The following is a 22368-nucleotide window of genomic DNA, read 5'->3' as shown; positions in this document are numbered from 1 at the left end:
TGCCCTGCGCGCGGGCCGGCGGGGGGAAGATGGCGGCGGGGCGCTGAGGGGCGGCGGGGCCGCGCGGAGGAGGAAGAGGAGGAGGAGGAGGAGGAAGGCGGCGAGCAGCGCGGGGAGGAAGGAGAAGCGGGGGCCGAGGTACCCGTACCGGTACCGGCGCCGCCCATGGCCGCGGGGCCGGCCCGGGAGCCGCCTCCCCGCCGGGCCTGCTCGGGGCCGCGCCGAGGCAGCGGCGGGCGCTGACCGCCGGGGCCGGGCCCTCAGCGGGGGGCGCCCCTCGCCCCCCCCCCCCCCCCCGGGCCGCGATGTCCGAGAACAACCAGCCCCACGCCGCGCACCAGCACCCGGCCACCCACGGCGGGGCCGCCGGGGGGAACGGGCGCGGCGTGCGGAACCCCAACGGCAACCAGAACCCGCTGATCAACGTCCGCGACCGCCTCTTCCACGCGCTCTTCTTCAAGATGGCAGTGACCTACGCCCGGCTCTTCCCGCCCGCCTTCCGACGCGTCTTCGAGTTCTTCGTCCTGCTCAAGGTGAGGGGCTCGGCGGGGGCCCGCCTCACCGGCACTGCAAACCCCGGTTCTGCCCCAGCCGGCTTATAAACGCGTCAAACCCCGGTTCTGCCCCGTCTCCGGAGGCGCCTGGCCCGTCCAAGCCCGGCCGGCGCAGGCCCCTCGTTTGAGCGAGGCGTGAGGAGCTGTAGCGACGCTCGGCGGTGCCCTGGCCATCAGAGCTCTGCTGCGAGCCCTGGAAGTGCTGAGGGAATCGCTGATCCGCTCCATAGGCGAGGGTGGGACGGAGGCGGTGGTGTGGGTGTGGAAGGCTTCTTGGGGCTTCCAGGGGATCAGTCCTTAGGGCGGGTTGCACACACAAGGTGCGTGGCTGGTAGCGTGTTGTTGAATCTTGTCTCTTCTAGAAGCGAGCAGTGCACAGCCCCAGCTTGTCGCTATTTCTTTTTAGTAGTCAGCACCCTCGGTTGTTCCGGGACAGCATCAAACTTCTGCTAAACCGGATAAAAGCCTGCCTGTGGTCTTGTTGATGTGGGTGCAGCTCTGGAGACCTTGCACGTAAATGGGGTGCTGAAGCTGAATTCCTCTGGGGTCTGGAAGTTGGGTCCTTCCCCTTGGGAATCAAGCAGTGACAGGCAAAATGGCCTAATGCTGTCCGGGTGGGAGACAGCCCTTGGGCTAAATACCCCCCGGGGCTGCCAAGGCTCATCTCACCAGCACCCGCTGGAAATCAAGGGTAAGGGGCAGAGGGGAGGAGAGGTAGCTAGGGAAGAACAGCACGTCTGCTGTGGGTTTCTAAAATCTGGCCGCTTAACACAAGAAGACGTTTGGGATGCTGTCTCGTACCGCACATAGGCGTTTTCTCCCTGCCCAAGAGCTGTTCAGGTTTTTAACCTCTCTCTCCTTTCTCCCCCCGTTGTGTGACTGCATTCAGGCGGACGGGGAGATTGGAGCTGGTGCCAGTGGCCACGCTGGCAGGTGGAGTGAGTGGTCCAGCTGGTAGCAGTTCCTGCTCAGAGCACACCTGAGGAAATAAAAATACTCACAGGGCACCTGCAGAGAGCACTGCCTGCCCCCTCGGGGTCAGAAGCCAGCCCGGCTTCCAGCCTGCTCTCAGCTCCGCGCAGGGAGCAGCAGCGGGAGGCAGGCAGAGGGGAATTCCTGACACGGCTCCTGGTTCGGCGGCCTCACCGCCGTTCTTCCTGCACCGAGGGAGCTGTTTGTGATTTACCTTCCCTGGCGTCTTCCTGCGCAGCTCCCCTGCAGCTGTGACGTTTACTAGTCTGTTTGTTCACAGCAAATAGGTCAGGAGCGATAGGCAGCAGGGACAGCTCGTTTAATCGAGAGCGAGCGCCTTGATACGGTTGGAGTGAGCGCACGAAACGCTCCCGTGCTGCTCCCTATGCCCCTGCTCCTTGGAGCTTTGGGCCGTGAACTTTGGACGGCGTTGGGTAACGTCGTGCTGGATTTATCAGCTTCGCTGCAGGGAGGGAGTTTTATTAGCTCGCTTTGTTTTGCTGTGACCCGCGGCTGTTCCGTGGGTTGAAAAGCATCTTCCGAGTAGCAACGGCGTGCTTCAGCCTGAAAGGCCTCTCTGATGGGTGACAAACTGTCTGAACTTCGGGCTGGACGCGTACTCTCAAAGCAAGCCATTTTACTTTAATAATGATACTCTTGCAGTATTGGATGGTGCTTTGGGGCTTTATTTCTTCTGGTGTGATAAGCAAGAATTTCCTGTCTGGTTGCACGTAAGAGGCTCCAGCAGAGACTTGCTTAAAACTCTTTCGAGACGTTACAACGTTGGTAAGACAGAAAACCAGCTAATTGCTGGGAATCAGCACGGAGTTTGTTGGATTAGTGGACAGGAGCCCTCTGTAGCTTTAAACACGATGTGGGAACTGAGAGGTGCCTGCTGGGGATCGCTGACTTTGGCTGATAAATAGGGGCCGAGCCGGAGGGAGCAGGCCCAGGCTGCCTTGCAGTAAGTCTGTCGTGTGTCGAGGGTCCAGAGCCCGCTGCAGTCCTGAACACGTTCTCCTGGCACATTCTCAACTTTCAGAGCCTGCTGCTGCTGCCCTGGGTTCTGTGTTGTCCTGGTCTCGCAGCTGGTTGTCTTTTCTTGTGCAATCGGGCAGCCTTCCCCGTGCTTCAACAGGAAACGTTCAACAGGAAGGATTTTGTGCGGAGAGGGGAATGGTCGAAAGCCAGAGAAGGGCGCGGCTGGTCGAAACCCACGGTTACAGTTCTGGTTTTTTTCAGCATCGGTTGGGACCTTGGCACGCGTTAGCTCCGTTCGGTTGGCTTGCCCGCCATGCGATCGTTCTGGGACTGGGTTTGGTTCCCAGGACCTTACGTGGGGCTGGGGCTGCGAGCCGTGCCCGCCAGCAGGATGCGTGCGCTTCGTGCAGGTGTCGGTGGCAGGGCCCCGACCCCGTGAGCAGGCAGGGATGGGTCTTGCTTCTGGTGAGTTTGTCGGTGCCGCGGTGCTGAAACCGTGGCTCTGCTGTGCTGGAGGCTGCGTGAGCCCAGGTGATCGGCAGGTAGTCCTCTGCAGGGCTTAGCCTTTATTTGCGATGCAGACGTGCTTCCTTCCCTGCTGTGCTCAACATCTGGCCTGACCGAGCAGAGATTAAACACAGATTTGTCTTAACGTCTTCTAATCTTTCTGCGAGAGCTTCGGTAGCCTTTCCTCACGGCTGTGTTGGGTTAGCAGCAGATCAAAGAAAGTCTTGGGTTTAGTGAAGTGAGCTGTGGGTTGGCCAAGTTTCTTCTAGACAGTGCTTTGGCTCTTTGAAATGAGAGTTCAGTAGTGAGCCACGTGGGGTCTGATCCGTACCCAGCTGCCGTGCCCCTGGAGCTCGGGAGGAAGCACTTTGTGCCGGTGCGCGCAGAGGCGAGGCAGTGGGCGCCGTGCGCGTGGTTTTGTAAGCGTCAGCGCTTCGTGGCCCGAGACGGCGCGCATACTCACGCTGCCGACGTGCCCCTTGGGTGGCAGCCAGCTAGCACAGCACCCACAGCACAGTTGCAGTAGCAGAGAAGTTTTGGTCAAAGGCACCTTGGAAACTCTGGTTCCCAGGAACAGCTTTAGGCCTCTCCCGGCGCTTACCTTGGAGAGGGAAGGGCTCAGCGGGTTAAAGAGGCTTCAGAAGGACAGGAAGCACAGAGAGGGTTCTGTCACTTGTCTGCGGGGCTGGAAAAGTCGCCTGATTCTAGGCTGCCTGATTATTTGGTGCGAAGACCACCGGGGTTGGAAAGCATAAAAGCTCTTGTCCACTTGCAAATCCGGGGTCTTTACGGGCAAAGAAGAGACGATCAAAACTGGGGAGCCTGCGAACAGGCAGCGCTGGGTCGGGCTAATGGTGTCTGCTTTGTTTCTTGCCCTGTACAGGCTCTCTTCGTGCTCTTCATCCTGGCTTACATCCACATCGCCTTCTCCCGCTCGCCCATCAACTGCTTGGAGCACGTGCGAGATAAATGGCCGCGCGATGGCATCTTGCGGGTGGAAATACAGCGCAACTCGAGCCGGCCCTCCATCCTCCTGCAGTTCTGCGATGCTGAGAAGTTCCCAGGAATGGTGGCTGAGCCCACAGCTGAGGAGGAAGAGGAGGAAATGACTGTGGATATGTTTGAAAACAGCTCTATCAAGGTAAAGACACGTTCCCTGTGTGCACGGGGGGAGGTGAGTGTTGGTTTGGGGACAGTTTGTTAATGCAGTCTTTGTGAGTATGCCGTGGTCCCTCTGCGTTCCCTCAGTCACTTGGCACAGGGCGCGTTCCCTCGGCTTTCCCTGTACATTCCAGTTAGCCTCTCCTGTTTTAAGACAGAAATGAAAGCCTACGAGGCCGGGCTCTCCTGGCTTCCTCCTGGTGGTTGAGGCCGTCGCTGGGGCACAGGGGGAGCACAGAAGGCTGGAGCTGAAGTGACTGCTAACGTGACTTGCCCTGCCGCGGTTTTCCAACAGTTTGAGCTGGATATCGAGCCCAAGGTGTTCCTCAAGCCGTCCCGGATGAGCAGCGCCGAGGCGCTGAGCCACAACGAAAGCCGGGAGTTCTCGCTTAGTGAAGCAGCCGCTAAAGGTATGCAGCCTCTGCGGGAGACTGTGTCCGAGTTAGAGATGCTAACCAGAGCAGGTAAAGACAACTTCTGCTGCTATCTGTGCTCCCCCCTTCCCCTGCACCCTGCTCCTTCCCTGCGCATCTCATCCCGGCTTTTCTGGGGCTGTGCACAGTAACCTTAAACGTCCCCAGGCTGTTCCCGACGCTTTCACCTGTGGTTACCCGTGTCCCTGCTAACAACAGACCTACAGCAACGTCTTGCCTTTGGCTGGGGGGAGCTGGGAGTTGGGCGGGTGCATCTGCGTGACAAGGTTTGCTGCAGCCTTTTGGTCTGGCATCGTGTTTCTGCAGCGATCGGTGCCAGATAGCTCAGATGAATGCGAACCTCCCTCTTCTGAGCATTCTGCATTTACTGTCCTCTGGAGACCCGCAGGGATCCAACTGACGGTGCACATTCCTCGCTGCATTAACAGGATTTGGGCTGTATTTTGGGGCCCTGACTCAACACCAGTACCTGGAAGAGCAAACTAATCTGGAAAGCCACCAAGCAGGTTTCAGTAGGTTGCGAGATGCAGCCTTGCTGTTCTGCGTCATTCAGAACATCGCTCAGGACATCGTCCTGCTTCCTCCCTCCCCTCTTTCGGCGTGACTTGAGCTGCTAATGTTTCCTAAGCGCTAGAAGGAGATTCGGTGGCTTTGTTTGGTTTAAAATGGAATTCCAGTGTTAGAAAACTTCTGTTAGGGGAAGAAATCTGTTTAAAAAAAAAAAAACCTGTTAAAAGAGAAATATGACATCTGATTCTCATTTGCCTTTTTCCGCTACGCTCTTGCCCTGGAAGTACTGGCCTTCTTTGCTCTTCAGCAGTACTGGGTGTTCTAGCAGTGGAGGATTGTGAGGCTGGACGTGGCAATAGCACCGTTCCCTTGGTCTTGCAGAGTTTTGCTTGATGCTGATCCACAACTAATTAGTCCTGTGTTTAAGATGATTAAGTCTCCTAAGGCTGGAGAACATGTAAATATTTTGGGTGCAATACCTTCGTTAATAGTTGCTTAAGTTCTGTAAGAGCCCTGTTGTACGACGCCGCGTACACCGACGGGCTGTGCCTTGCCGTGCTGAATGCCCGGTGGGAAACGATCCAGCGACATGGTAGGAGAGAGAATCCTGCCCCTCGTTAACGTAGTTACAGGACTCATCTTTTCAAATGGGTCCTAAAGCCACAAGTGCCTGTCTGCAGTGTATTTCCAGCTTTTCTGTTCTGTAAGTACACCAACGTTTAGACAGAATGTATTGCCGTGGAAAAGTGCTGTGTGATACCAGTGGAGTAATTCTTTTGCTGGTACTTCAACACTTCGTTTTCATTTGAACTTAAAACTGTTTTGTAATGAAAGCTAAAACTGAGACAAAGGCACCAGCCTGCATTTGCTGCCCAAGAAATTGAATCTCTCTCCTAGACAGTCAGGGAAGTTGCTTGGGCGCTTCTGTCAGTGATGTGTGAGCCTCAGTCGGGTGAGGCAGGCACGCTTCTTTCTTTGTTGTATCCTATTAAACGTTTTTGGTGGTGGTGTTTCAGACACCCGGCAGCTGCCTCTCCTCACCTCTCGCAAGATATGCTGTGACAGTTCAAAAGATCGGGGATTAAATTGCTTGGCTCCTACTTAGCAGGAGGCTTTGTCATCTCAGAAATGAGGTAGCAAAAAGCATTAATTTATAACTGTTCTTAAAAAAAAAAAATCAAAAAAACTTCAGACGCTGAAGGCTTTTTTTAATCTGTAGTTGTTCCTGCCTTTAGTTTTTGAGATTTGCAATTGTAGCAGTGACCTCTACCTCTGTATCCAGAGAAGTGCAGTGCCAGTTGTCCTTGCCTTGTTTACTTGGTGCTTAGCAGCTGCAAAGTCTACTTCCCCGCTGTTTCCTGAGCAGCGAAGAAGGCAGAAAGTGAATGGAGCAAAAATGAGCGGTGTCGGGCATGCCATGGGCAGATTCTGGGTGATGCTCAACACAGCTTGAAACCACTGCCTTGAAGCTTTCCCAGCAGCTTCGCATTAAGGACTGATGTCAGGGGAATGGGCTTTGGATTCAGCAATTCATATCGATTTATTTTAAATTGGTTGAAGAAAGCCTGGAACGTGTTCACAGCTGATTCCGTTTTCAAGAACGTGGTAAAATGGGGGGAGGAAGTCCAGAGGTGCTATTTCTTCTTGGCAGCTGTCTGCAAGCCCTGCTGTTGAGTCTCCCTTCCCACCCTCTCTTGCAGTGTGGCCGCAGGAGGAGTACATCGTGGAGTACTCCTTGGAGTACGGCTTTTTGCGCCTGTCCCAGAGCACGCGCCAGCGCCTCAGCATCCCCGTCATGGTGGTGACTTTGGGTGAGTGAGGGAGCCAGCCCGCTCTGGTGCACTGGTGTGTGCGTGTTCCTGCAGGTACCTGTCTGCTGGCTCTCCTTGGGAAGTCAGTCATGTCCCGTCTACTCTTCATTAGTCTTGTGGGAACTATTTATAACGGCTGATGGCGCTCATTTTTCACGTGGGAGAGCTGCTTTATGGAGCCGTTACTGCTGTAGTAGGTGGTGCCCTCCCAAGAGGAGCGCTCTGCAGTGCTGGAGCCTGCTTCTGTTCGTGAGCCTTAACGGTACATCCGGCTCAGGTTTCTCACTGAGGAAGGAAAGGCCTGGTGGTACTGAGGGTGCTGTTTCAGTACAGTCCAAGTGGACTGCTTGGTTCTGTGGTTTAGAGTCTTGAAACAACACAGCCCGTGGCCCTTTGGGGCAGGGACACTGCAGCGTGTAGCAGAGCAGCAGTGCTGGTGCCCAGTGGTGAGAGCTGTTGTGCGTGCGGCAGGGACGGTCCTGAGCAGACCTGCTCAGCACTTCCTCAGCACCCTTCTGTGCCCCTGCCAGCACCGGCAGACCATTTTCCTGGGGCAGCATTCTCTTCTGGCGTTTACTCCATTCGGTTCAGAAATATGCTCTCAAACCTTCTCTTGCCTGTGACGTTAATTGATCTGTAATGAGCTGGTGGTGCAGCGATTGGACTAGATTGCATTACTCGCTCCTAATCAAACTGAGGCACAGCTGGGCTGGAGTACTGAGCAGGGATTCCATACGGTTAATGGGCAGTTTCCATGTTAAATGGTTATTTACTGACCTGGGCTTTCCCGTTCAGCTAGACAAATTCCTTCATAAGTATCCTAGTAATTTACTGAAAAATGGTGTGTTTCTGGGCTTTCATTTCACTTGGATTTGGGGTGTTTTTACCAGCTGATCAGTGTTTGTACAGTAGAATGCGCTTGGATGTTTTGTACCAGCTTTGTTGGTGCCCAGAGCAGTGGGGAGGTGTTGGTGGGCTCCAGCAGCACCACACAGAGCCCAGCTGATGGCTGGAAAGCCTCTGCGGTCCCTCTGAGCTTTTCCAGAACTAGTTTCTCTGGGCATTTACTTGGGGGTGAGCCTTTTGTTGCTAGGGATGTACTTGAAGCCCAGGAGGCAAATTCCCTTTGTGTGTGTGCCAATGAGGGTATCACAGCCCTGATGGAATTCTTAAGGCCTGATTGGCACTGGCACTTGGCCAGCGTGGCTGTGCTTGTCTGTGTGACATTTTTCCCTCCCAGTCCTGCCCAGTTTAGTTAGCTGCCAGAGGTCTGAGTGCAGGCACGGCTCTGCTGGCATCTGTGTCCTTTTAAGCGATGAGAAGACCGTGCTTGCCTTCCTCCTCTGTGGTTTAAGATCTGAACAATCTGAATTTTTGTGCGTGTGTTCTGCCTAGATCCTACCAGGGATCAGTGCTTTGGGGACAGATTCAGTCGTCTGTTGCTGGATGAGTTCCTGGGTTATGACGACATCCTGATGTCAAGCGTCAAAGCCTTGGCTGAAAATGAAGAAAACAAAGGTAAGGCTTGGGGGAATCACTTTCAGCAGCTGTGCAGAGCAGGTGGTGTTTTTTCTGTGGACGCATGAATATTGTCCTCTGACTATTGATTAATCCCTGATGCAGATCACTGCGTTACGGAGGGGTGTTATTGTCAAGGACAAAATGAAACAAATGGGAGGGGAGAGACATCTGCAAATGTGACTTCCTTATTGCACTGCGTAACAACGGCGTGCAGCCGTGCAGAGGGGTTGCCTTAGATCTCCTGCATTACATCCTAGTTCTTGAGAAGTTTGGTCTTGTTTTGTGAGTTGGTTACATTGGGGTCGTGTGGTGGTTTTGTTTTTCCCCCCCAGGTTTCCTACGCAACGTGGTGTCTGGAGAGCACTACCGCTTTGTCAGCATGTGGATGGCCAGGACTTCCTACCTGGCAGCCTTTGTCATCATGGTCATATTCGTAAGTTGGCAGGAGCTGGGCACTGCCTGGACTCTGAGCTCAGCTGATCAGCATGCGGGTGAGGTTTTATGTCACAGTACAGGCCTGAGCTCGTAGCTGCTTCTAAAGCTAAGCCAATGGAGCGTGCAGTTCGCTGTTTTTTTTTTCCTAATGCGGGTGTTTAGTGTCCAAAAAGTGAAACAAACAGAGGAGCGGAAATAGAATGAAATAATGGCTTTGTTGTCAAAGGGGAGATCCAGATTAGAGTCTCTTAAGTGTAATTAAATGCTCAGGCTGCCAAGACACAGGGATTGCCAAGGCAAATTTGTCCTCAGATTTTTAAGAGTGGGTCCAACTAATGTGCCAGGGCTGGTCAAGATAGAATTGAGTCTCCTGTGACTACGTGTGTGACCAGGCGATTAAAGATCAGTATTAGACAAGACCTCAAGCGATAATTGAGCCTGTGTTCATAGTCGTAGATGACTGTCTCCCTTTGTGCCTGACGTTCCATTGATGCAGCTCCTTGTACAACAAAGTCACGGCCAGCGAGAGGAGAAATGGAGAAGAACGCAGGGTGACCTTTGTTGGAGAGGTGCTAGGAGCTGGGAGGAGCGCAGATACAGAATGGGAGCAAACCCCAGTTCCAGTTCTGCTGCTGTTTGGTTTGGCCACTGCTCAAATATTCAAAATATTCAAATATTCAAAATCAGTCTCTTTACAAACAAATTACTTACTGTCTATTTCACTGCAGTAATGCAAAGATGAATTGCTGTTTGTGAAGTCCTAATTGCTCTTTGGGAAATTGATCTGCGTAGCTCTAACTAAGGAACGTGGGACATGCACAGCATTCAGTGCGGTGCTGGGAGTCCAAGCTCACCTGTCTGAGCCTCTGCAGTAGCGTGGTTTTGAAAGAAACCCTGAACCCGTGTGGCTCTAACAGCGGCCTCTGTTCTCATATTTCAGACTCTGTCCGTTTCGATGCTGTTGCGCTACTCACACCATCAGATTTTTGTCTTCATTGGTAAGGATTCACTAAGGGATTTGGGGTGTACTGGACACTGTGCAGCCCGCTCCGGCACGGTGTATTGTGTCTATACCCTGGACTGTTGTGGTTCAGAAGGGTCCTGCACGTAGCCGCGCAGGAGCTATAACCCCCATGGATCCCCCTGCACCACGCTTCTTCCGAGGGCTGCTCTGTCCCTTGACAAGTATCAGGGACAGGGGGCGTGGGGCGGTGGACTTCACGACACGTTGCAGAGCTCTGAATGGGGAGTGGTGCGGGGGTGGAGGGCTCCTTGGTCCCACGATCGCTTTGTGTTATGGTACGCTTTCCTTCTTGCAGTTGACCTGTTACAGATGCTGGAAATGAACATGACAATTGCTTTCCCTGCGGCTCCCCTGCTCACTGTCATCCTGGCCCTAGTAGGTAAGGATGTGGGCTCACTTCTTGTGTATGTGCAGCAAGTCCCTCTGGGATCTGTAGGAAGTATAATTCCCTGTTCTGACCTGGCCACGGCAGGTGGTCAGCGTGTCTGCTCCTCACAAGGTGGAAGGCTCTGGAATTTGATGGCACAGTGAGCTGCGTTGTCCTTCCGAGTCCCCTGGAACAGCAGTTCATTTGGAAGTCACATAACCTGAACCTTTGTCCGTCTTTCACTTTAGTTCATTTCAGATTCCCCCTTCCTGTAACCACAGTCTGTTAGCGCAGTTTGGATTTTAAACAAAGCCACCAAAATCTCTGCTGGCCAGAGCCAGCTGATCCTCTGGCCTGTGCAGTGACTGCAGCCAGCAGCGAGACTTGTTTGACCGCAGCTGTTGCTTTAAACAGAGATGAGTTTGTCCTGCTGTGTGTTTTGCTGTACAGTCATACAGCCCCAGCTCTGGGAGGGATGTAGGATTTTTTCAAGCAGCCCCTTGCTGTACCTGTTTGCCCTGCAACGTGCTGACGTCAGGCACCTCTCTGTCCCGTAGGTATGGAGGCCATTATGTCGGAGTTCTTCAACGACACCACAACTGCGTTTTACATCATCCTTATCGTGTGGCTGGCCGACCAGTATGATGCTATTTGTTGCCACACCAATACGAGCAAGAGGCATTGGCTCAGGTAAGAGGAACTCATTCCCATAGTGCACAAACTGACTGCGTGTCCCGTTCTCTGGTGGGAGCCTTCTTTAGATCCTTTCCAGTCCTCCCAGAGAGGAGAGCTTCCACTCTTGAGAGCTGTACGTCTCCTTGGGAGCTGCCCTGCATGTCACAGGGTCCAAAGTGGAATTATTTTCCACTTCAGCTCTCGTGCATGGAATCACCCCTACCCTTTGCCTGCCCTTTGTTTTGCTTCATTGGAGACCTGTTCATAGTGAAGCATGAACATATCGATAGTGAACGTGCTAATTACACGTTAATGGGGGTCTGCACAGTCCTGTCAAAAGGCACCAGCTCAGAGCAGTGTTATGACTAAAAATAAATTCTTGTTTGTCCTGTCCATTGATGTGTCCCGGTATCTGCTGCCTCTCTGTGCAGGTTCTTCTATCTGTACCACTTTGCCTTCTATGCTTACCACTACCGATTCAACGGGCAGTACAGCAGCCTGGCTCTCGTCACCTCGTGGCTGTTCATCCAGGTGAGTAGCTGCCGTTTCTGCTCACGTTCCTGCAACCAGCTGCATGGGGGCACGTGCCATCGTGGTGACTTCAGTCCTGGTCCCTCAGAGGGCTCTGGCTGCCTGCAGTTTAAACTGTTCCGTTGCTGATTGTTCACGCTGGCTGCGCTGTTAAACAGCGATGGAAATGAGCTGCAGTTTGGGCTTCATCAATCTCCCATGTCAAGCAGAGTTTGAGTGGCTATGTTTGTTTTTATAAGAGGTTAAAATAATCCCTGGTTTGGAAATGGAGCAACGGGAAGAGGTGACTATCAAACAGCAGGACTTTTTGGTCTAAAGCTCAAATCCAGCCATGTGACTGACAGCAGGCTGAGTTTTGGAAGGTGTTAGGAAGGGTTTCTGACCCATCTCTGGAAGAAGTCTCACTGAGAATCTCCCACGCAGAAGCCGAGGAGTGGGTCGTGTCTGTGCACTGCAGGTATTGGCAAGACCACTCCCGAGCTGATGGCTTCAGCATTCTGGTTCAGGCAGATCTTTTGTGTGTCTCTGGCTGTTGACCTGCCCTCTCCCTGCTGTGAGGTGCAGATGGGGAACTGAAGATGGGCCGGAGATAAATGCCTTCACCCTTGTTCTCACCCCAACAAAGGAAGGGGCATTGTGCTCCATTACATGTCTTCAGAGCTCTTCAGCTGCTCTCCGACAGCAGCTTGCAGGAGCTGTGGTAGAAGAGATAAATCTCTGCAGAATTTCAGATAAGCTTCTGGACAGAGCAGCCAAATTCTGCAGTCGCTGTCTTTACCAGGAGATGAACGAATAGTTCTGCTAGGTAAGGCTAGGCTTGCAGCCTGATGAGTGACTCCTTTCCCTTTGCCTTCTCTAGCATTCAATGATTTACTTCTTCCACCACTACGAGCTGCCGGCTATTCTCCAGCAGATCAGGATCCAGGAGATGCTGCTGCAGAACCAGCAGGTGGGCCAGGGGACGCAGACAACGCTCCAGGACAACCTCAACAACAACACTACCGCTGCCCCGGTTGAGGTGGGGAGCCGTCAGCCCCACCTGGTCGCTGGCCCTTCCGGGGAGAGCAGCGGCCCGGCGGCGCTGACCCCCAGCGAGGCCTCCAGCGTCATCGCCGCGGCCACGGCGGCGTCGGTTGGGAGCGACCTGAACTGGGTCGCTGAGACAGCCGCCATCGTCACGGAGGCCTCGTTTCTCTCCGACCTGAGCTCTACCCTGCTGGAGCCAAACGTGGTGCACGAAGCCATGGCCAACGGGAGCCCTCAGGACGCCACCGCCTCCAGCCTGGTTGCCCGCATCAGGGTCAGCAGCGACCACCCGGAGACTGCTGTGGGCTCCATCACCATCGAAGTCACTTCGACGGCTGTGGTTGCTGCTGCAGACGTGCCCCCCGCCGCAGAGGCTGCGCCCCCCGGCCTGGCGCAGGAGGACGGGGCCTCTGTCCCCAGCCCTTCCCCTCCTGAGCAGACTGAGGCCGCGCGGGGCTCAGACAGCCAAGCGAAACCTGGCAGCAAGAACTGCGCCGCGGGCAGCGGCGTGGCAGAGACCCCGCCAGCCTCTGGGGAGAACACTGATCAGGACAAACGCTCGGGCCGTGCTCTGGGGGACCGGGGGGAGAGCAGCCCTTGCCCAGCACCAGCGGATAGTACAGCTAGCTCCGGGCCGTGCTCGCAGCCAGACTTGAGGAGCCTGTCTTGAGTCCCTGTTACTGTCCTTCTGGACTGCCGGGAAGGCATCTGGATTTCGTTTGTTACTATTTCTCACTTCACCATCATCCTTAACCCATGAATTCCTCTTAGTGGAGGCAGAGCAGCTGGGACAGAGAAAAGGTGCTGCGGTGAACTCCCCTGGGAAAAGCGCGCGCGTGCTCGTGTACAAGAGGAGAGGCTGGCGCGTGTCGGACTGCTGGGTGCCAGCTGCTCCCTGCAGGGAGGGCGCGAGGCGTGATGGCTCCCGGTGCCTGCGGGGCACCGGGGCCTCGTCCCACCGCCGCCGAGGCTGTGGGCGAGCCCCCTGGCTGCGTCCTCCCTGCCACCAGCCCAGTGTCACAGCTCTTCCTCGCCCCCCGGCTTTGCCCCCTGAGGTTGTGTTTGCAGTCCGGGCATTGCTTGCAGACGTGAGCTGATTTGTGACGAGCCACGTGTGTGTGCGGCAGCTCTGGTTAGAATAGCAACCGCGTGTGAGCAGGGAGAGCATCTTCAGCCACGCTTGGGAGAAAACTGGTAAGCTTTCCTTCTCTAGGGGAAAAGAAGCTCAACGCCTTCCCCTGACACTAGAGCTGCTCCCACCAGAGCAAAGCTGGGCAATAACCAAAGCAGAAGCTGCATTTTAGCCCTGTTTTTTTTTCTTTCCCCCTTGAATTTCCCTTGGTCAGTGGGTTTAGGGGGTAGAAGCTGCCCTGTGCAGGTTAGAGCATCCACCCCACGAAAGAGGCACTGGGCTGTGCCTCCCAGCCCTGGAGAAACGCTCTGCCTTCTGCTGCTGGTGATCTCTGCAAGGCTTCCCTCATTTGGCCCCTCTTCAATGCATGTGGCCCCCATAAAGCGGGAGCTCCTGCCCCGGGCCGTTAGTAGTTAATGTCCTCTGGGACCTGGGCCGTAGCTTCTGTCCGTAGCGCTGGGGAGGAGGCCAGCAGCTCTGGGGCCATGCGGCTCTGCTTCGGGCAGCTGCAGCTGCAGGGGGTGCAGTTTGTTCTTCAGTGCCTTGTCCCCGCGGGGCGAGCGGCTTGTCGCTGGCTGGCCTGGTGGTGCATGAGAAGGTTTAGCAACGAACCAAAACACTAAAGCTAAGAACTTTCAGCTGATTTTTTTTTTTCCCTCGTTCCCCTGGCAGCAGAGGTGAAGCTCTGCGCTCTGCCCCAGCCCTGGTGTGGCGCGCCTGGGGCCGGATCCGGCTGCTGCCCCCAGGGTGGGTGACGGGAAGGGGGGGGGGGGGGGGGGGGTTGTGCTCGTAGGGAGAGCAGAGCTCTTGCAAAAGGAGGGGGGTGATGCAGGAGAGAGGCACATCTTGGGGGGCTGGGAGGGGAGAAAAGCTGCGGGGGGGCACCGGGGCTGTTGCAGGGCATCCCTGGGTCTCGGCCTCACCTCCCCACGGAGCAGTCGGCGCGTGGCCCCCTCCTGCCCGCCTTCGGTGGCTTCCACCCGTTTCCACGTCAGCACCATGAGGGCTCTCAGCCCCCCCCCCCCCCCCCCCCCCCAATCTCCCACCCAGGTCTGTCCACCCCCCCGTTTTTGTTTTCCTGTTGTCTCGCGGAGCCCCGGGTGTTGCTCTGGGGAAGGGGGGAGCCCGCTGGTGACCAGCGCCAGCCCCCTCTGCAGCCGCCCTTGGGGACGCGCTGGGGCCCCACCGCATGGACGTGCAAGAGCAAGGAGAAATCCGCCGGCTTTCAAGGGGGTGGGTGGGAGGGGGAGGGAGGGAGGGAAGCAAACCAAATCATTGGACGAATGAAGAGTAGAGTTCATTCTATTTAATTAATGTACAAAATGTGTTTGTATATAATAATAAATATTATATCTAACAGCTGCTGTGGTGCTGCCCCACTGTCCTGCTAGCACTGTGCCGGGTTCCTGCTGGAAGGTGACGCGTGAGCAGCCCGGGGCCTGGCTGAGGGCTCAGCACCGCAACCCCGCGGGGCCGCGCACGCTGCTGGGGGGGCCAGGGAGGCCCTGCTTGCCCGGCAGGGCTGAGCCTGAGCCCCCCCCCGTCCCCGCATCCACCAGCGGTGGGCAGCGCCAGTGGGAGTGGGAAGGCTGCGGGGAAGGAAGCCGTGCCTGTGGCACCCCCAGCCTTCCACAGCCCCCCCCCTCGTCCCTCGCTTTTGGGCCCAGTTCCTTCATCTCCTCTGCTGCCTCGGAGGGAGGGGAGCAGGCTGAGGAAGGGGCCAGCACCAGTGCCACCCATCCCTGCCCAGGGGCTGCTGCTGGTGCTGGGGCTCAGCCTGGCTTCGGCTCCGTGCTGCCGCCCCTGGGGCTGCTCCGTGCTCCTGCTTCGGGGCTCTCGGGCAGCCCTAGTCACTGCTCGCCTGCGGCGGGGCCGGCGCCTGCCTGCGGAGCAAGGAGCACTGTCAGCCTCGCCCTGAGCCCGGTGCCTTCGGGATGCTGCTGGGGGTGGGGGGGAAAGCCAGGCCTTTTCGGCTCCATTTACAGATTACAAAGTGAGCCTGAAGGCTGGCAAGCAGCTGCCCGGCTGTTCAGCTTGGTCGTGCAGGGGTTTCTCACCACATCTTAACCCTCTACTTTCCCCAAAATTAAAGCTCCTCTCCCCCCCCCCGCAAATCTTAGGCTGCTGGCTCTGGTGTAAAACCCTGCTATTCAGAGAGAGGGGAGGAGAGGCACGAACTCCCCAGGCTCCATCCCCGGTCCTTGCTCTCCGAGGGGCCCAGCATTGCACGGGACCCTCCCCAGCCCAGCCCAGCGCGGAGGAGCCAAGCCCAAGGCTGGGGTGCAGAGCACTTGAAGCCCCGGCTGCCTTTTTGGGGTGCCACAGGCGCACCCTGTCCCCCCACCGCGCTCACCTGTCCTCCTGGGGCTCCTCCGAGGCCGGTGCCCGGCTGCTCCTGGCCATGCCCAGGGCAGCCACGAGCTCGCTCTTCCTCACCAGGGCCGCGCGCAGCTGCTCCCGCATCGCCTCGATCTTCTCCTCCAGCTCCCGCAGCTCGGCCCCAGCGCCCTGCACCGGCCCGTTCCCCCGGCGCCCCGGGGTCCCCTCGCCCTCGGGGGTGGCCGCATCCAGCTGGAAGCGCACCCGGCGCCCCTCCTGCCGCAGCCTGGGCCAGGGCTGCACCCTGGGGCTCTGCTGGGGGTCACACCTTGGGGGGGGGGGGGGGGGGGGGAGAAGGGTCGAGGTGGGGGCTGCAGGGGGGATCCCGCTGCAGTCCCGGGGCTGGAGGGTGCCCGTGGGGAGGATGAGAGCGGGGCAGGCGCCCATCCCGGGCCCTACCTCTCCGCCAAGCTCAGCTTCTGGCCTTTCTGCTCCTCCACGCCCGTGTTCAGAGCCCGGTGGATTTTCTGTGGGGGCACAAGGGAGGAGTGAGGGCCCCCAGGGAGACGGACCCAGGCTGGGGGAAGGCGGAGGCCGTGAGAGGGAGGAAGGGCAGTGGCGGGGCCGGGCTCCTTCTCGCCCCACCTGGCTGGTGTGCAGCCAGTAGTTGAATTTCTTCTTCCGCTTGATGCGGGGCAGGACGAGGCGGTAGAAGACGTGCTCGCCCAGCGAGGTGAGCAGGGAGCCGCTGAGCCCGATGCAGAGCAGCACGAAGAGCCCCGAGAAGTGGTAGATGCCCATCTGCAGGGTCTGCGAGGAGAGGGGGGGGGGCGTTGGCAGGGTGCTGGGGGGGCACCCTCAGAGCCCCCGCGCCCAGGGCCCGGCCGCCCACACCTCAGTGACGGCGAAGACGCGCTTGCCGCAGGGCACCATCTTGTACCACTTGTCGTGCAGCAGGTCCATGAAGCCGGCCGACTTGTAGCGGCTGATGAACTCGGAGAGGTTGGAGGTCAGCGGCGAGTTCTGCGGGAGGCCGATGCCGTAGCCTGGCCCCGGGGGGGGGGGGGGGGGGGGGGAAGAGAGCAGCAATGCTGGGACCAGGGGGGCAATGGCCAGGCACAGCCCCCAGCACCCACCACTGAGGGTCCCCCCCCCATGCCATGTGGCCAGAGCCCCCCCCAACAGCCCCGGTGTGCCCCCCCAGTTCCCCCACCTTCGATGGCGAAGGGCTTGCCCACGGTGAGCAGTTTGCAGTCGGAGTCGATGGAGACCTCGTAGTCCAGCAGGGACTTGTCCATGATGAAGGCGTTGAGCTTGGGGGGCTCCGTCCTGTGCCAATGCGGGGCGGGGGGGGCTCAGGGACGGGGCTGCCCCCCCCCAGCATGACACCCTCAGGGGGCATGCAGGGGAGGGGGTAACCGGAGGGGCCCGCGACGCCCCCCCCCCGACCCTCACTTGAGCATGGTGACGCCGGTGGGGGTGGTGGGGACGTTGTAGCGCCGCATGTACTCGTGCATCTCGGGGAAGCTCTTCTTGATGTACTCCTCGGCGCTGCTCTCCCACACCGTGCCGAAGCGGAAGCCGTGCGAGGGGTGATGCAGCTGGAAGGAGGCACCGCAGCATCAGCACCCCCAGCCCGGGGGGAACAGAGCCCCCTCCCTTCCCCAAGCACATCCCCAAGCCCACCCAGCGGCGCGCTCTGAAGCGGCCCCGGCGCGCTCCCACCTTGGGGTCGTGGATGCCCGAGAGCTCCTCGAAGGTCTTCTCCCCCACCATGACGGCCGCCAGGTTGGCCGTGTAGCTGGAGAGCACCAGGAGGCAGAAGATGGCCCAGAGGTTCATGAGGAAGCGGCCGGTGCAGCACTTGGGCGTCTTGCTGGAGACGGTGCGCCCAAAGAGGATGGCGTAGCAGAGGTTGAGGGCTGAGGAGTAGGAGAAGATCTTCATGCGGTTGCGGCCGTGGGGGGTCATGCCGTAGGGGCTCTTCCACTCGTAAAGGGTGAGGAAGAGTGCGGTCATGTGCAGCGCCACGAAGATGCCCACCCACATGGTCCAGTGCAAGGGCCACATGAAGGCCCCGATAGGCGACGCTGTGTCCTTGGTCCTCACCAGGATGCCCAGGCTGGTGGAGAAGAAGGGGCTGGTGAAGTCGATGACTTTGCTCCGCGCCGAGTTGATGCTGAAGGAGGTGACGGCCATGTGGGCTGTGCCGCTGAGCAGGTCCCCCACCAGCCCCGTCCAGCGCCCGTTCTTCCAGGCCCCATATTTCCCATCGCCCACGATGTAGAGCTCGAAGTCGAAGGGCACGTCCTCGGCCAGCTTCTCCAGCAGGTCGATGCAGTACCCGTAGCAGCACTTCTTGTACTCCCGCGGCACCGAGCCGTTCCCAGCGCCAAGCTCCTCGAAGAGGGCGTCCAGCACGGCCGAGTCGTTGGTGCCGGGGTCCAGGCAGAGCTGCCCGGCCGGGCAGCTCCCGTCCTCGTCCACCTCCCGCGTGAAGACGAAGGGGTGCTCCACTAGCGTCACCACCCGCAGCCTCGCGCGGGCACCGCCAGCCCCCTCGGCCAGGCTCTTGCGCTGGAGGTGGCTCTGCCAGGCGCCCTCCTCCAGCTCCAGCTTGCCGTGCCGCCAGGCGCCCATCGTCACCCACGTCGGCTGCCCCAGCGAGTCCCGCAGCAGGCTCCAGACGCGGTACTGCTGCTCCGTGTGCACCCGCGTCCCGTTCTGCACCTGCACGTGTCCCGTCCGGCCGTGGAAGGACGTGTTGGACATGAACCTGGGGGGGGCACAGGGGGTTACGGCTCGGGCACAGGGGGGTCCTGCTCCGGGGAGGGGACGTGAAGGACGGGGCTTGTGGCTGGGAGCGTGAGGTGCCCAGCTCGGCACAGAGGAGGAGCAGGATCTGGCCCTGCGGCCTCTGCCCTGCAGCTCGCTGTGCTAGCAGGGCCAAGCGCTATTAATATTTATACAGCACCAGAGCTCGGGCAGCGTGAGGGAGATCTAAAGTGACGCAGCCCCCTTGTGCAGCCACACAGAGCCTGTCGTGGGGTGGGGGGGGGGGGAAGGGGCCATGCACTGAGCCCCAGAGCAGCGGCCGCACTGGCTGTGGCCAGGTCACCCCCCCCACCGTGCCCCAAAACCACCACAGAGGAGCAGGGAGGGGGCAAGGCCCCCCCCAGCACCGTCCTTACCTGGAGAGGAAGCGCCCCGAGGACTCAGCGCCCTCCCTGAGCCTGTCGTCGCAGTTCACCGTGGTGGGGACGAGCGCGAGGTCGGGGCGGACGGCGGCGGCGCTGGCGATGGCACGGGACACCAGCTCCACCGCGTCCTGCACGAACGGCTCCAGCGGGGGCCGGCCCACCTCCCCGAAGGCCAGCAGCCCCAGGGGCAACCCCTCAGTCTGCAGCTCGCCAGCGCGCAGCGGGGAGCCCAGAATCCAGTGGAACTCCTGCAGCAGCAGCCCCGACTGTTCGACCACCCTGAAGAGCAGCCGGGCGCGCCGCAGGTCGCAGCCCAGCACCAGCACGGGGCTGGAGAGAGCCTTGAGGCGCTCCCCGCGCTGCCGGAGGTAGCGGGAGGCCCTGGGCTCATCCAGGTAGCCGAGGTCCAGCACGGTGCGGAGGAGGAGCTGGGTGCGGCGGGCCCAGAGGCCAAGGAAGCCGGAGACGTCCCAGGGGTGGCAGAGCACCAGGCTGGTCTCGTGCCAGTCGTTGGCCTGCAGGATGCTCGCCAGCACCTCCACCAGCGTCTCCAGCGAGCTCTGCCGGTCCATGTGGAAGTGGAAGGGGCTCTGCTGGCACACAGGGGTGGTGGCTGTCCCCAACCCTGCTGCTGACCCTGGGGACAGCCCAGGGCAGCTCCAGCCCTCGGCTCAGCACCATCCCTCCCACGCTGGGACCACCCCACTCCTGGCTCTGCTCTCTCCAGCACCAGCACGGATCGGAGCAATGGTTCCCCCCTGCCCATGTAGCTCCAGCCATGCACCCGAGGGTGTGAAAAGCCCAGGAAACCAGAGAGCTGCCCAGGGAGGAGACCCTGCTCTGAGCCAGCCCCGGTCCCCCCGCTGCCACATGAGCCGGGGGTCGTGCATCTGCCCTGCTCCCAGCAGCACGCAGCCGGCCCCAGCCCCAAGCAGGAGCTACAAGGACGCAGCAGGCGTGGAGGGCAGCGCAGCCTGCGCGTGTCCCCGGGGGAGGCTGGGGGACAGGCTGCTGCCGTGCTCCTGCTGTCTGCCAAGAAACGGAGTCACCTTCCTGGTGACTGAGCGGAGGCTGGCGGCTGAGCCCAGCGCGGGCGAAGGAGCCCAAATGCTCCGGAGAGTGCAAGGGGGTCGGGCAACACAGCCCCGCGTGGCGAGGGTCTGGCCCCAGAGGGGACTGGCCGAGGGAACGGAGAGGACAAATCCAGCCCCAGGACCGCGGGGCTGGGGACAGGTCTCTGCTTGGCAATGCTTAGGCTGTGAATCACGGCACGGGTGAGTGTGGCCATTGCGCCTGGGCCAGTGGGGCCGAACCGGGCGGCACAGGAGACTCCAGGCATGTCCCCAGGGCCCTTCTGGGGCTGGGCCAGGGTTGGGATAGGGGATGGGGGAGCACGGGGCTGCGAGTGGAGCTGCCTTGAACTGGGAACTGGGATTGGGTTGGGACGGAGCTGGGATGGGGACTGGGATGAAGGTGGGAGAGAGCCAGGATGGGGGCTGGAATAGAGGCAGAAAGGGGCCAGAATGGTGCCCAGGAGGGGACTGGGGTGATGCTGAGACGGGGCCAGGCTTGAGCCAGGATGGAGCTCAGGATGGTGCCTAGACAGGGACTGGAACAGCAGCAGGATGAGGATGGGATGGGGCGCAGGATGAAGCTGGGATAGAGCCCCCGCCCCCGGGATGGGGCCGGGACGGAGCTGGGATGGGGGCGAGACGGGAGCCGAGAGGGAGCAGGGATGGGGGCAGAGATTGGGGCCGGGATAGGGGCTGAGATTGGAGTCGGGATGGAGCAGGGATGCAGCGAGGACGGGGGGGCCACGGCAGAACCGCGATGGGGGCAGGAGAGGAGCCGGGACAGGAGCCGGGACGGAGCCGGGGGCGCGGAGCCGGGGGCGGAGCCGGGGGTCCCGGCCGGGGGCCCCGCCGCCCGCAGCGGTGCCCGCGAGGCTCTTACCTGCGGGCGGAAGGGCAGCGGGCCGCGGGTGTCGAGGACGCTGACGAAGGGGACCCGCAGGGCGGCGGCGAGGAAGTCGAGCTGGAGCAGCTCGCGGCGGGAGCGGGGCACGGCCAGGACGGCGGCCACCCCGCGCCCCCCCAGCGCCCCGCAGAGCCACCGCGCCAGCGAGCCGGGGTCCCGCGCCGCCGGGGCGCCCGCCACCAGCTCCAGGCTGCGGTTGGGGGGCAGCGCCGCCCCCCCGGCCCCCCCCGGCCCCGCGGCGGCCCCGGCCAAGGCGGCGCGGACGCGGCCGGGGGCCGCGGGCGGCAGCAGCGCTCCCAGGCGCACGGCGGGGCCGGCGCGGGCCGGGACGCGGCAGGGCTGCGGGTGCCCCCCCGCCGCCCCCAGCGCGGCCGCCAGCAGCCAGAGCGCCCCCAGCCCCGCCATGGGCGCCCCCGGCCCCCCCCCGGCTCCGCTCTGCGCCCGTCGGGCCGAGCCGAGCCGAGCCGAGCCGCGCCGCGCCGGGCCGGGGCGGGCCGGGGGCGGGGGCAGCTCCGCCGCGGCGGGGCGGGAGGGGCCGGGACGGGCCGGGAGAGGCCCCGGGAGCTGCACCCCCCCCCGGCTCCGGTGGCCCCCCGGGGCTCCGGGAGCGCGTGGCCGGGGGAGACCTCCCCGGGGTCGGGTCCCGCCGCGCCCCCCGCAGCCCCGCGGGGGTGGCTCCGCCTCGCAGGGTCCCCCCCGTGCCCCGGGGGAGCCGTCGGGGGGGCCCCGAGGAGCCACCGAGCCCCGGGGCCGCGCGTTCCGCCCGCCCCCGCCGCGGCCCCCCGCGCCCGACGGGACCCGGCCGGGCTCCGCCGGCCCCTCCGGGCCGAGCCCCCGCGGGCGCAGCGAGCCCGAGGCTCCCGGGGGCGCGGGGGGGGCTCGGCCCGGGGCCGGGGGGCTCCTCGCTCCGGGAGGGGGCTCCTCAGCTGCCGGGGAGCTGGGGCGGGAGCGGCTCCGCTGAATTCGTAAGAGAAAGAAAGCGAGAAGGGAGCCAAGTACCAGCTGGCGAAAATATTGATCACCAGACAGATTTAATGAGTCAAAGCCAACGAATTCCCCTTGCGGGGAGCGGATCCTGACGGCCCCGGGCAGGGGCTGGGGGGACCCTGGCACGGAGCAGCCCCCGCAGCCCCCACCCCAACGTGAGCCCCGCGGAGGGGCCTGGAGCTGCGCTCAGTGGGGGGGGGGGGAGCGCTGGGAGGGAGCGCCCCGACCTGGGGCAGCCCCCGGG

General features: G+C 60.5%; 2 protein-coding genes across 4 annotated transcripts; one reads left to right on the top strand and one right to left on the bottom strand.

Annotated features, from left to right (window-relative positions):
- Nucleotides 1–18: 18 nt before the first annotated feature.
- Nucleotides 19–13805, top strand: TMEM259 (transmembrane protein 259). 2 transcript variants are annotated; one of them, XM_048051951.2, is made up of 11 exons: nucleotides 19–533; nucleotides 3898–4155; nucleotides 4471–4585; nucleotides 6820–6930; nucleotides 8326–8448; nucleotides 8784–8884; nucleotides 9827–9884; nucleotides 10206–10289; nucleotides 10835–10967; nucleotides 11384–11483; nucleotides 12343–13805. In XM_048051951.2, exons 1-11 carry the CDS (start codon nucleotides 306–308, stop codon nucleotides 13177–13179), a joined length of 2148 nt encoding a protein of 715 aa, XP_047907908.2. In that variant the 5' UTR covers nucleotides 19–305; the 3' UTR covers nucleotides 13180–13805. The 2 variants fall into 2 exon arrangements, with proteins under 2 accessions (XP_047907908.2, XP_047907907.2); XM_048051950.2 differs by having other exon boundaries at nucleotides 4471–4639.
- Nucleotides 13806–14932: 1127 nt separating this feature from the next.
- On the bottom strand, nucleotides 14933–21591 carry GRIN3B (glutamate ionotropic receptor NMDA type subunit 3B). 2 transcript variants are annotated; one of them, XM_066983895.1, is made up of 10 exons: nucleotides 21114–21586; nucleotides 19152–19750; nucleotides 17686–18736; nucleotides 17416–17561; nucleotides 17174–17289; nucleotides 16855–17006; nucleotides 16606–16770; nucleotides 16420–16487; nucleotides 15995–16288; nucleotides 14933–15524 (listed from the first exon to the last, which is right to left on the bottom strand). In XM_066983895.1, exons 1-10 carry the CDS (start codon nucleotides 21540–21542, stop codon nucleotides 15488–15490), a joined length of 3057 nt encoding a protein of 1018 aa, XP_066839996.1. In that variant the 5' UTR covers nucleotides 21543–21586; the 3' UTR covers nucleotides 14933–15487. The 2 variants fall into 2 exon arrangements, with proteins under 2 accessions (XP_066839996.1, XP_066839997.1); XM_066983896.1 differs by lacking the exon at nucleotides 14933–15524 and having other exon boundaries at nucleotides 16150–16288; nucleotides 16853–17006; nucleotides 21114–21591.
- Between the last annotated feature and the right edge of the window lie 777 nt (nucleotides 21592–22368).

Source organism: Anser cygnoides, chromosome 27, assembly GCF_040182565.1.
Source record: "Anser cygnoides isolate HZ-2024a breed goose chromosome 27, Taihu_goose_T2T_genome, whole genome shotgun sequence".
Classification (NCBI taxonomy): Eukaryota; Metazoa; Chordata; class Aves; order Anseriformes; family Anatidae; genus Anser; species Anser cygnoides.
This window is presented reverse-complemented; position numbering and strand designations above follow the sequence as displayed.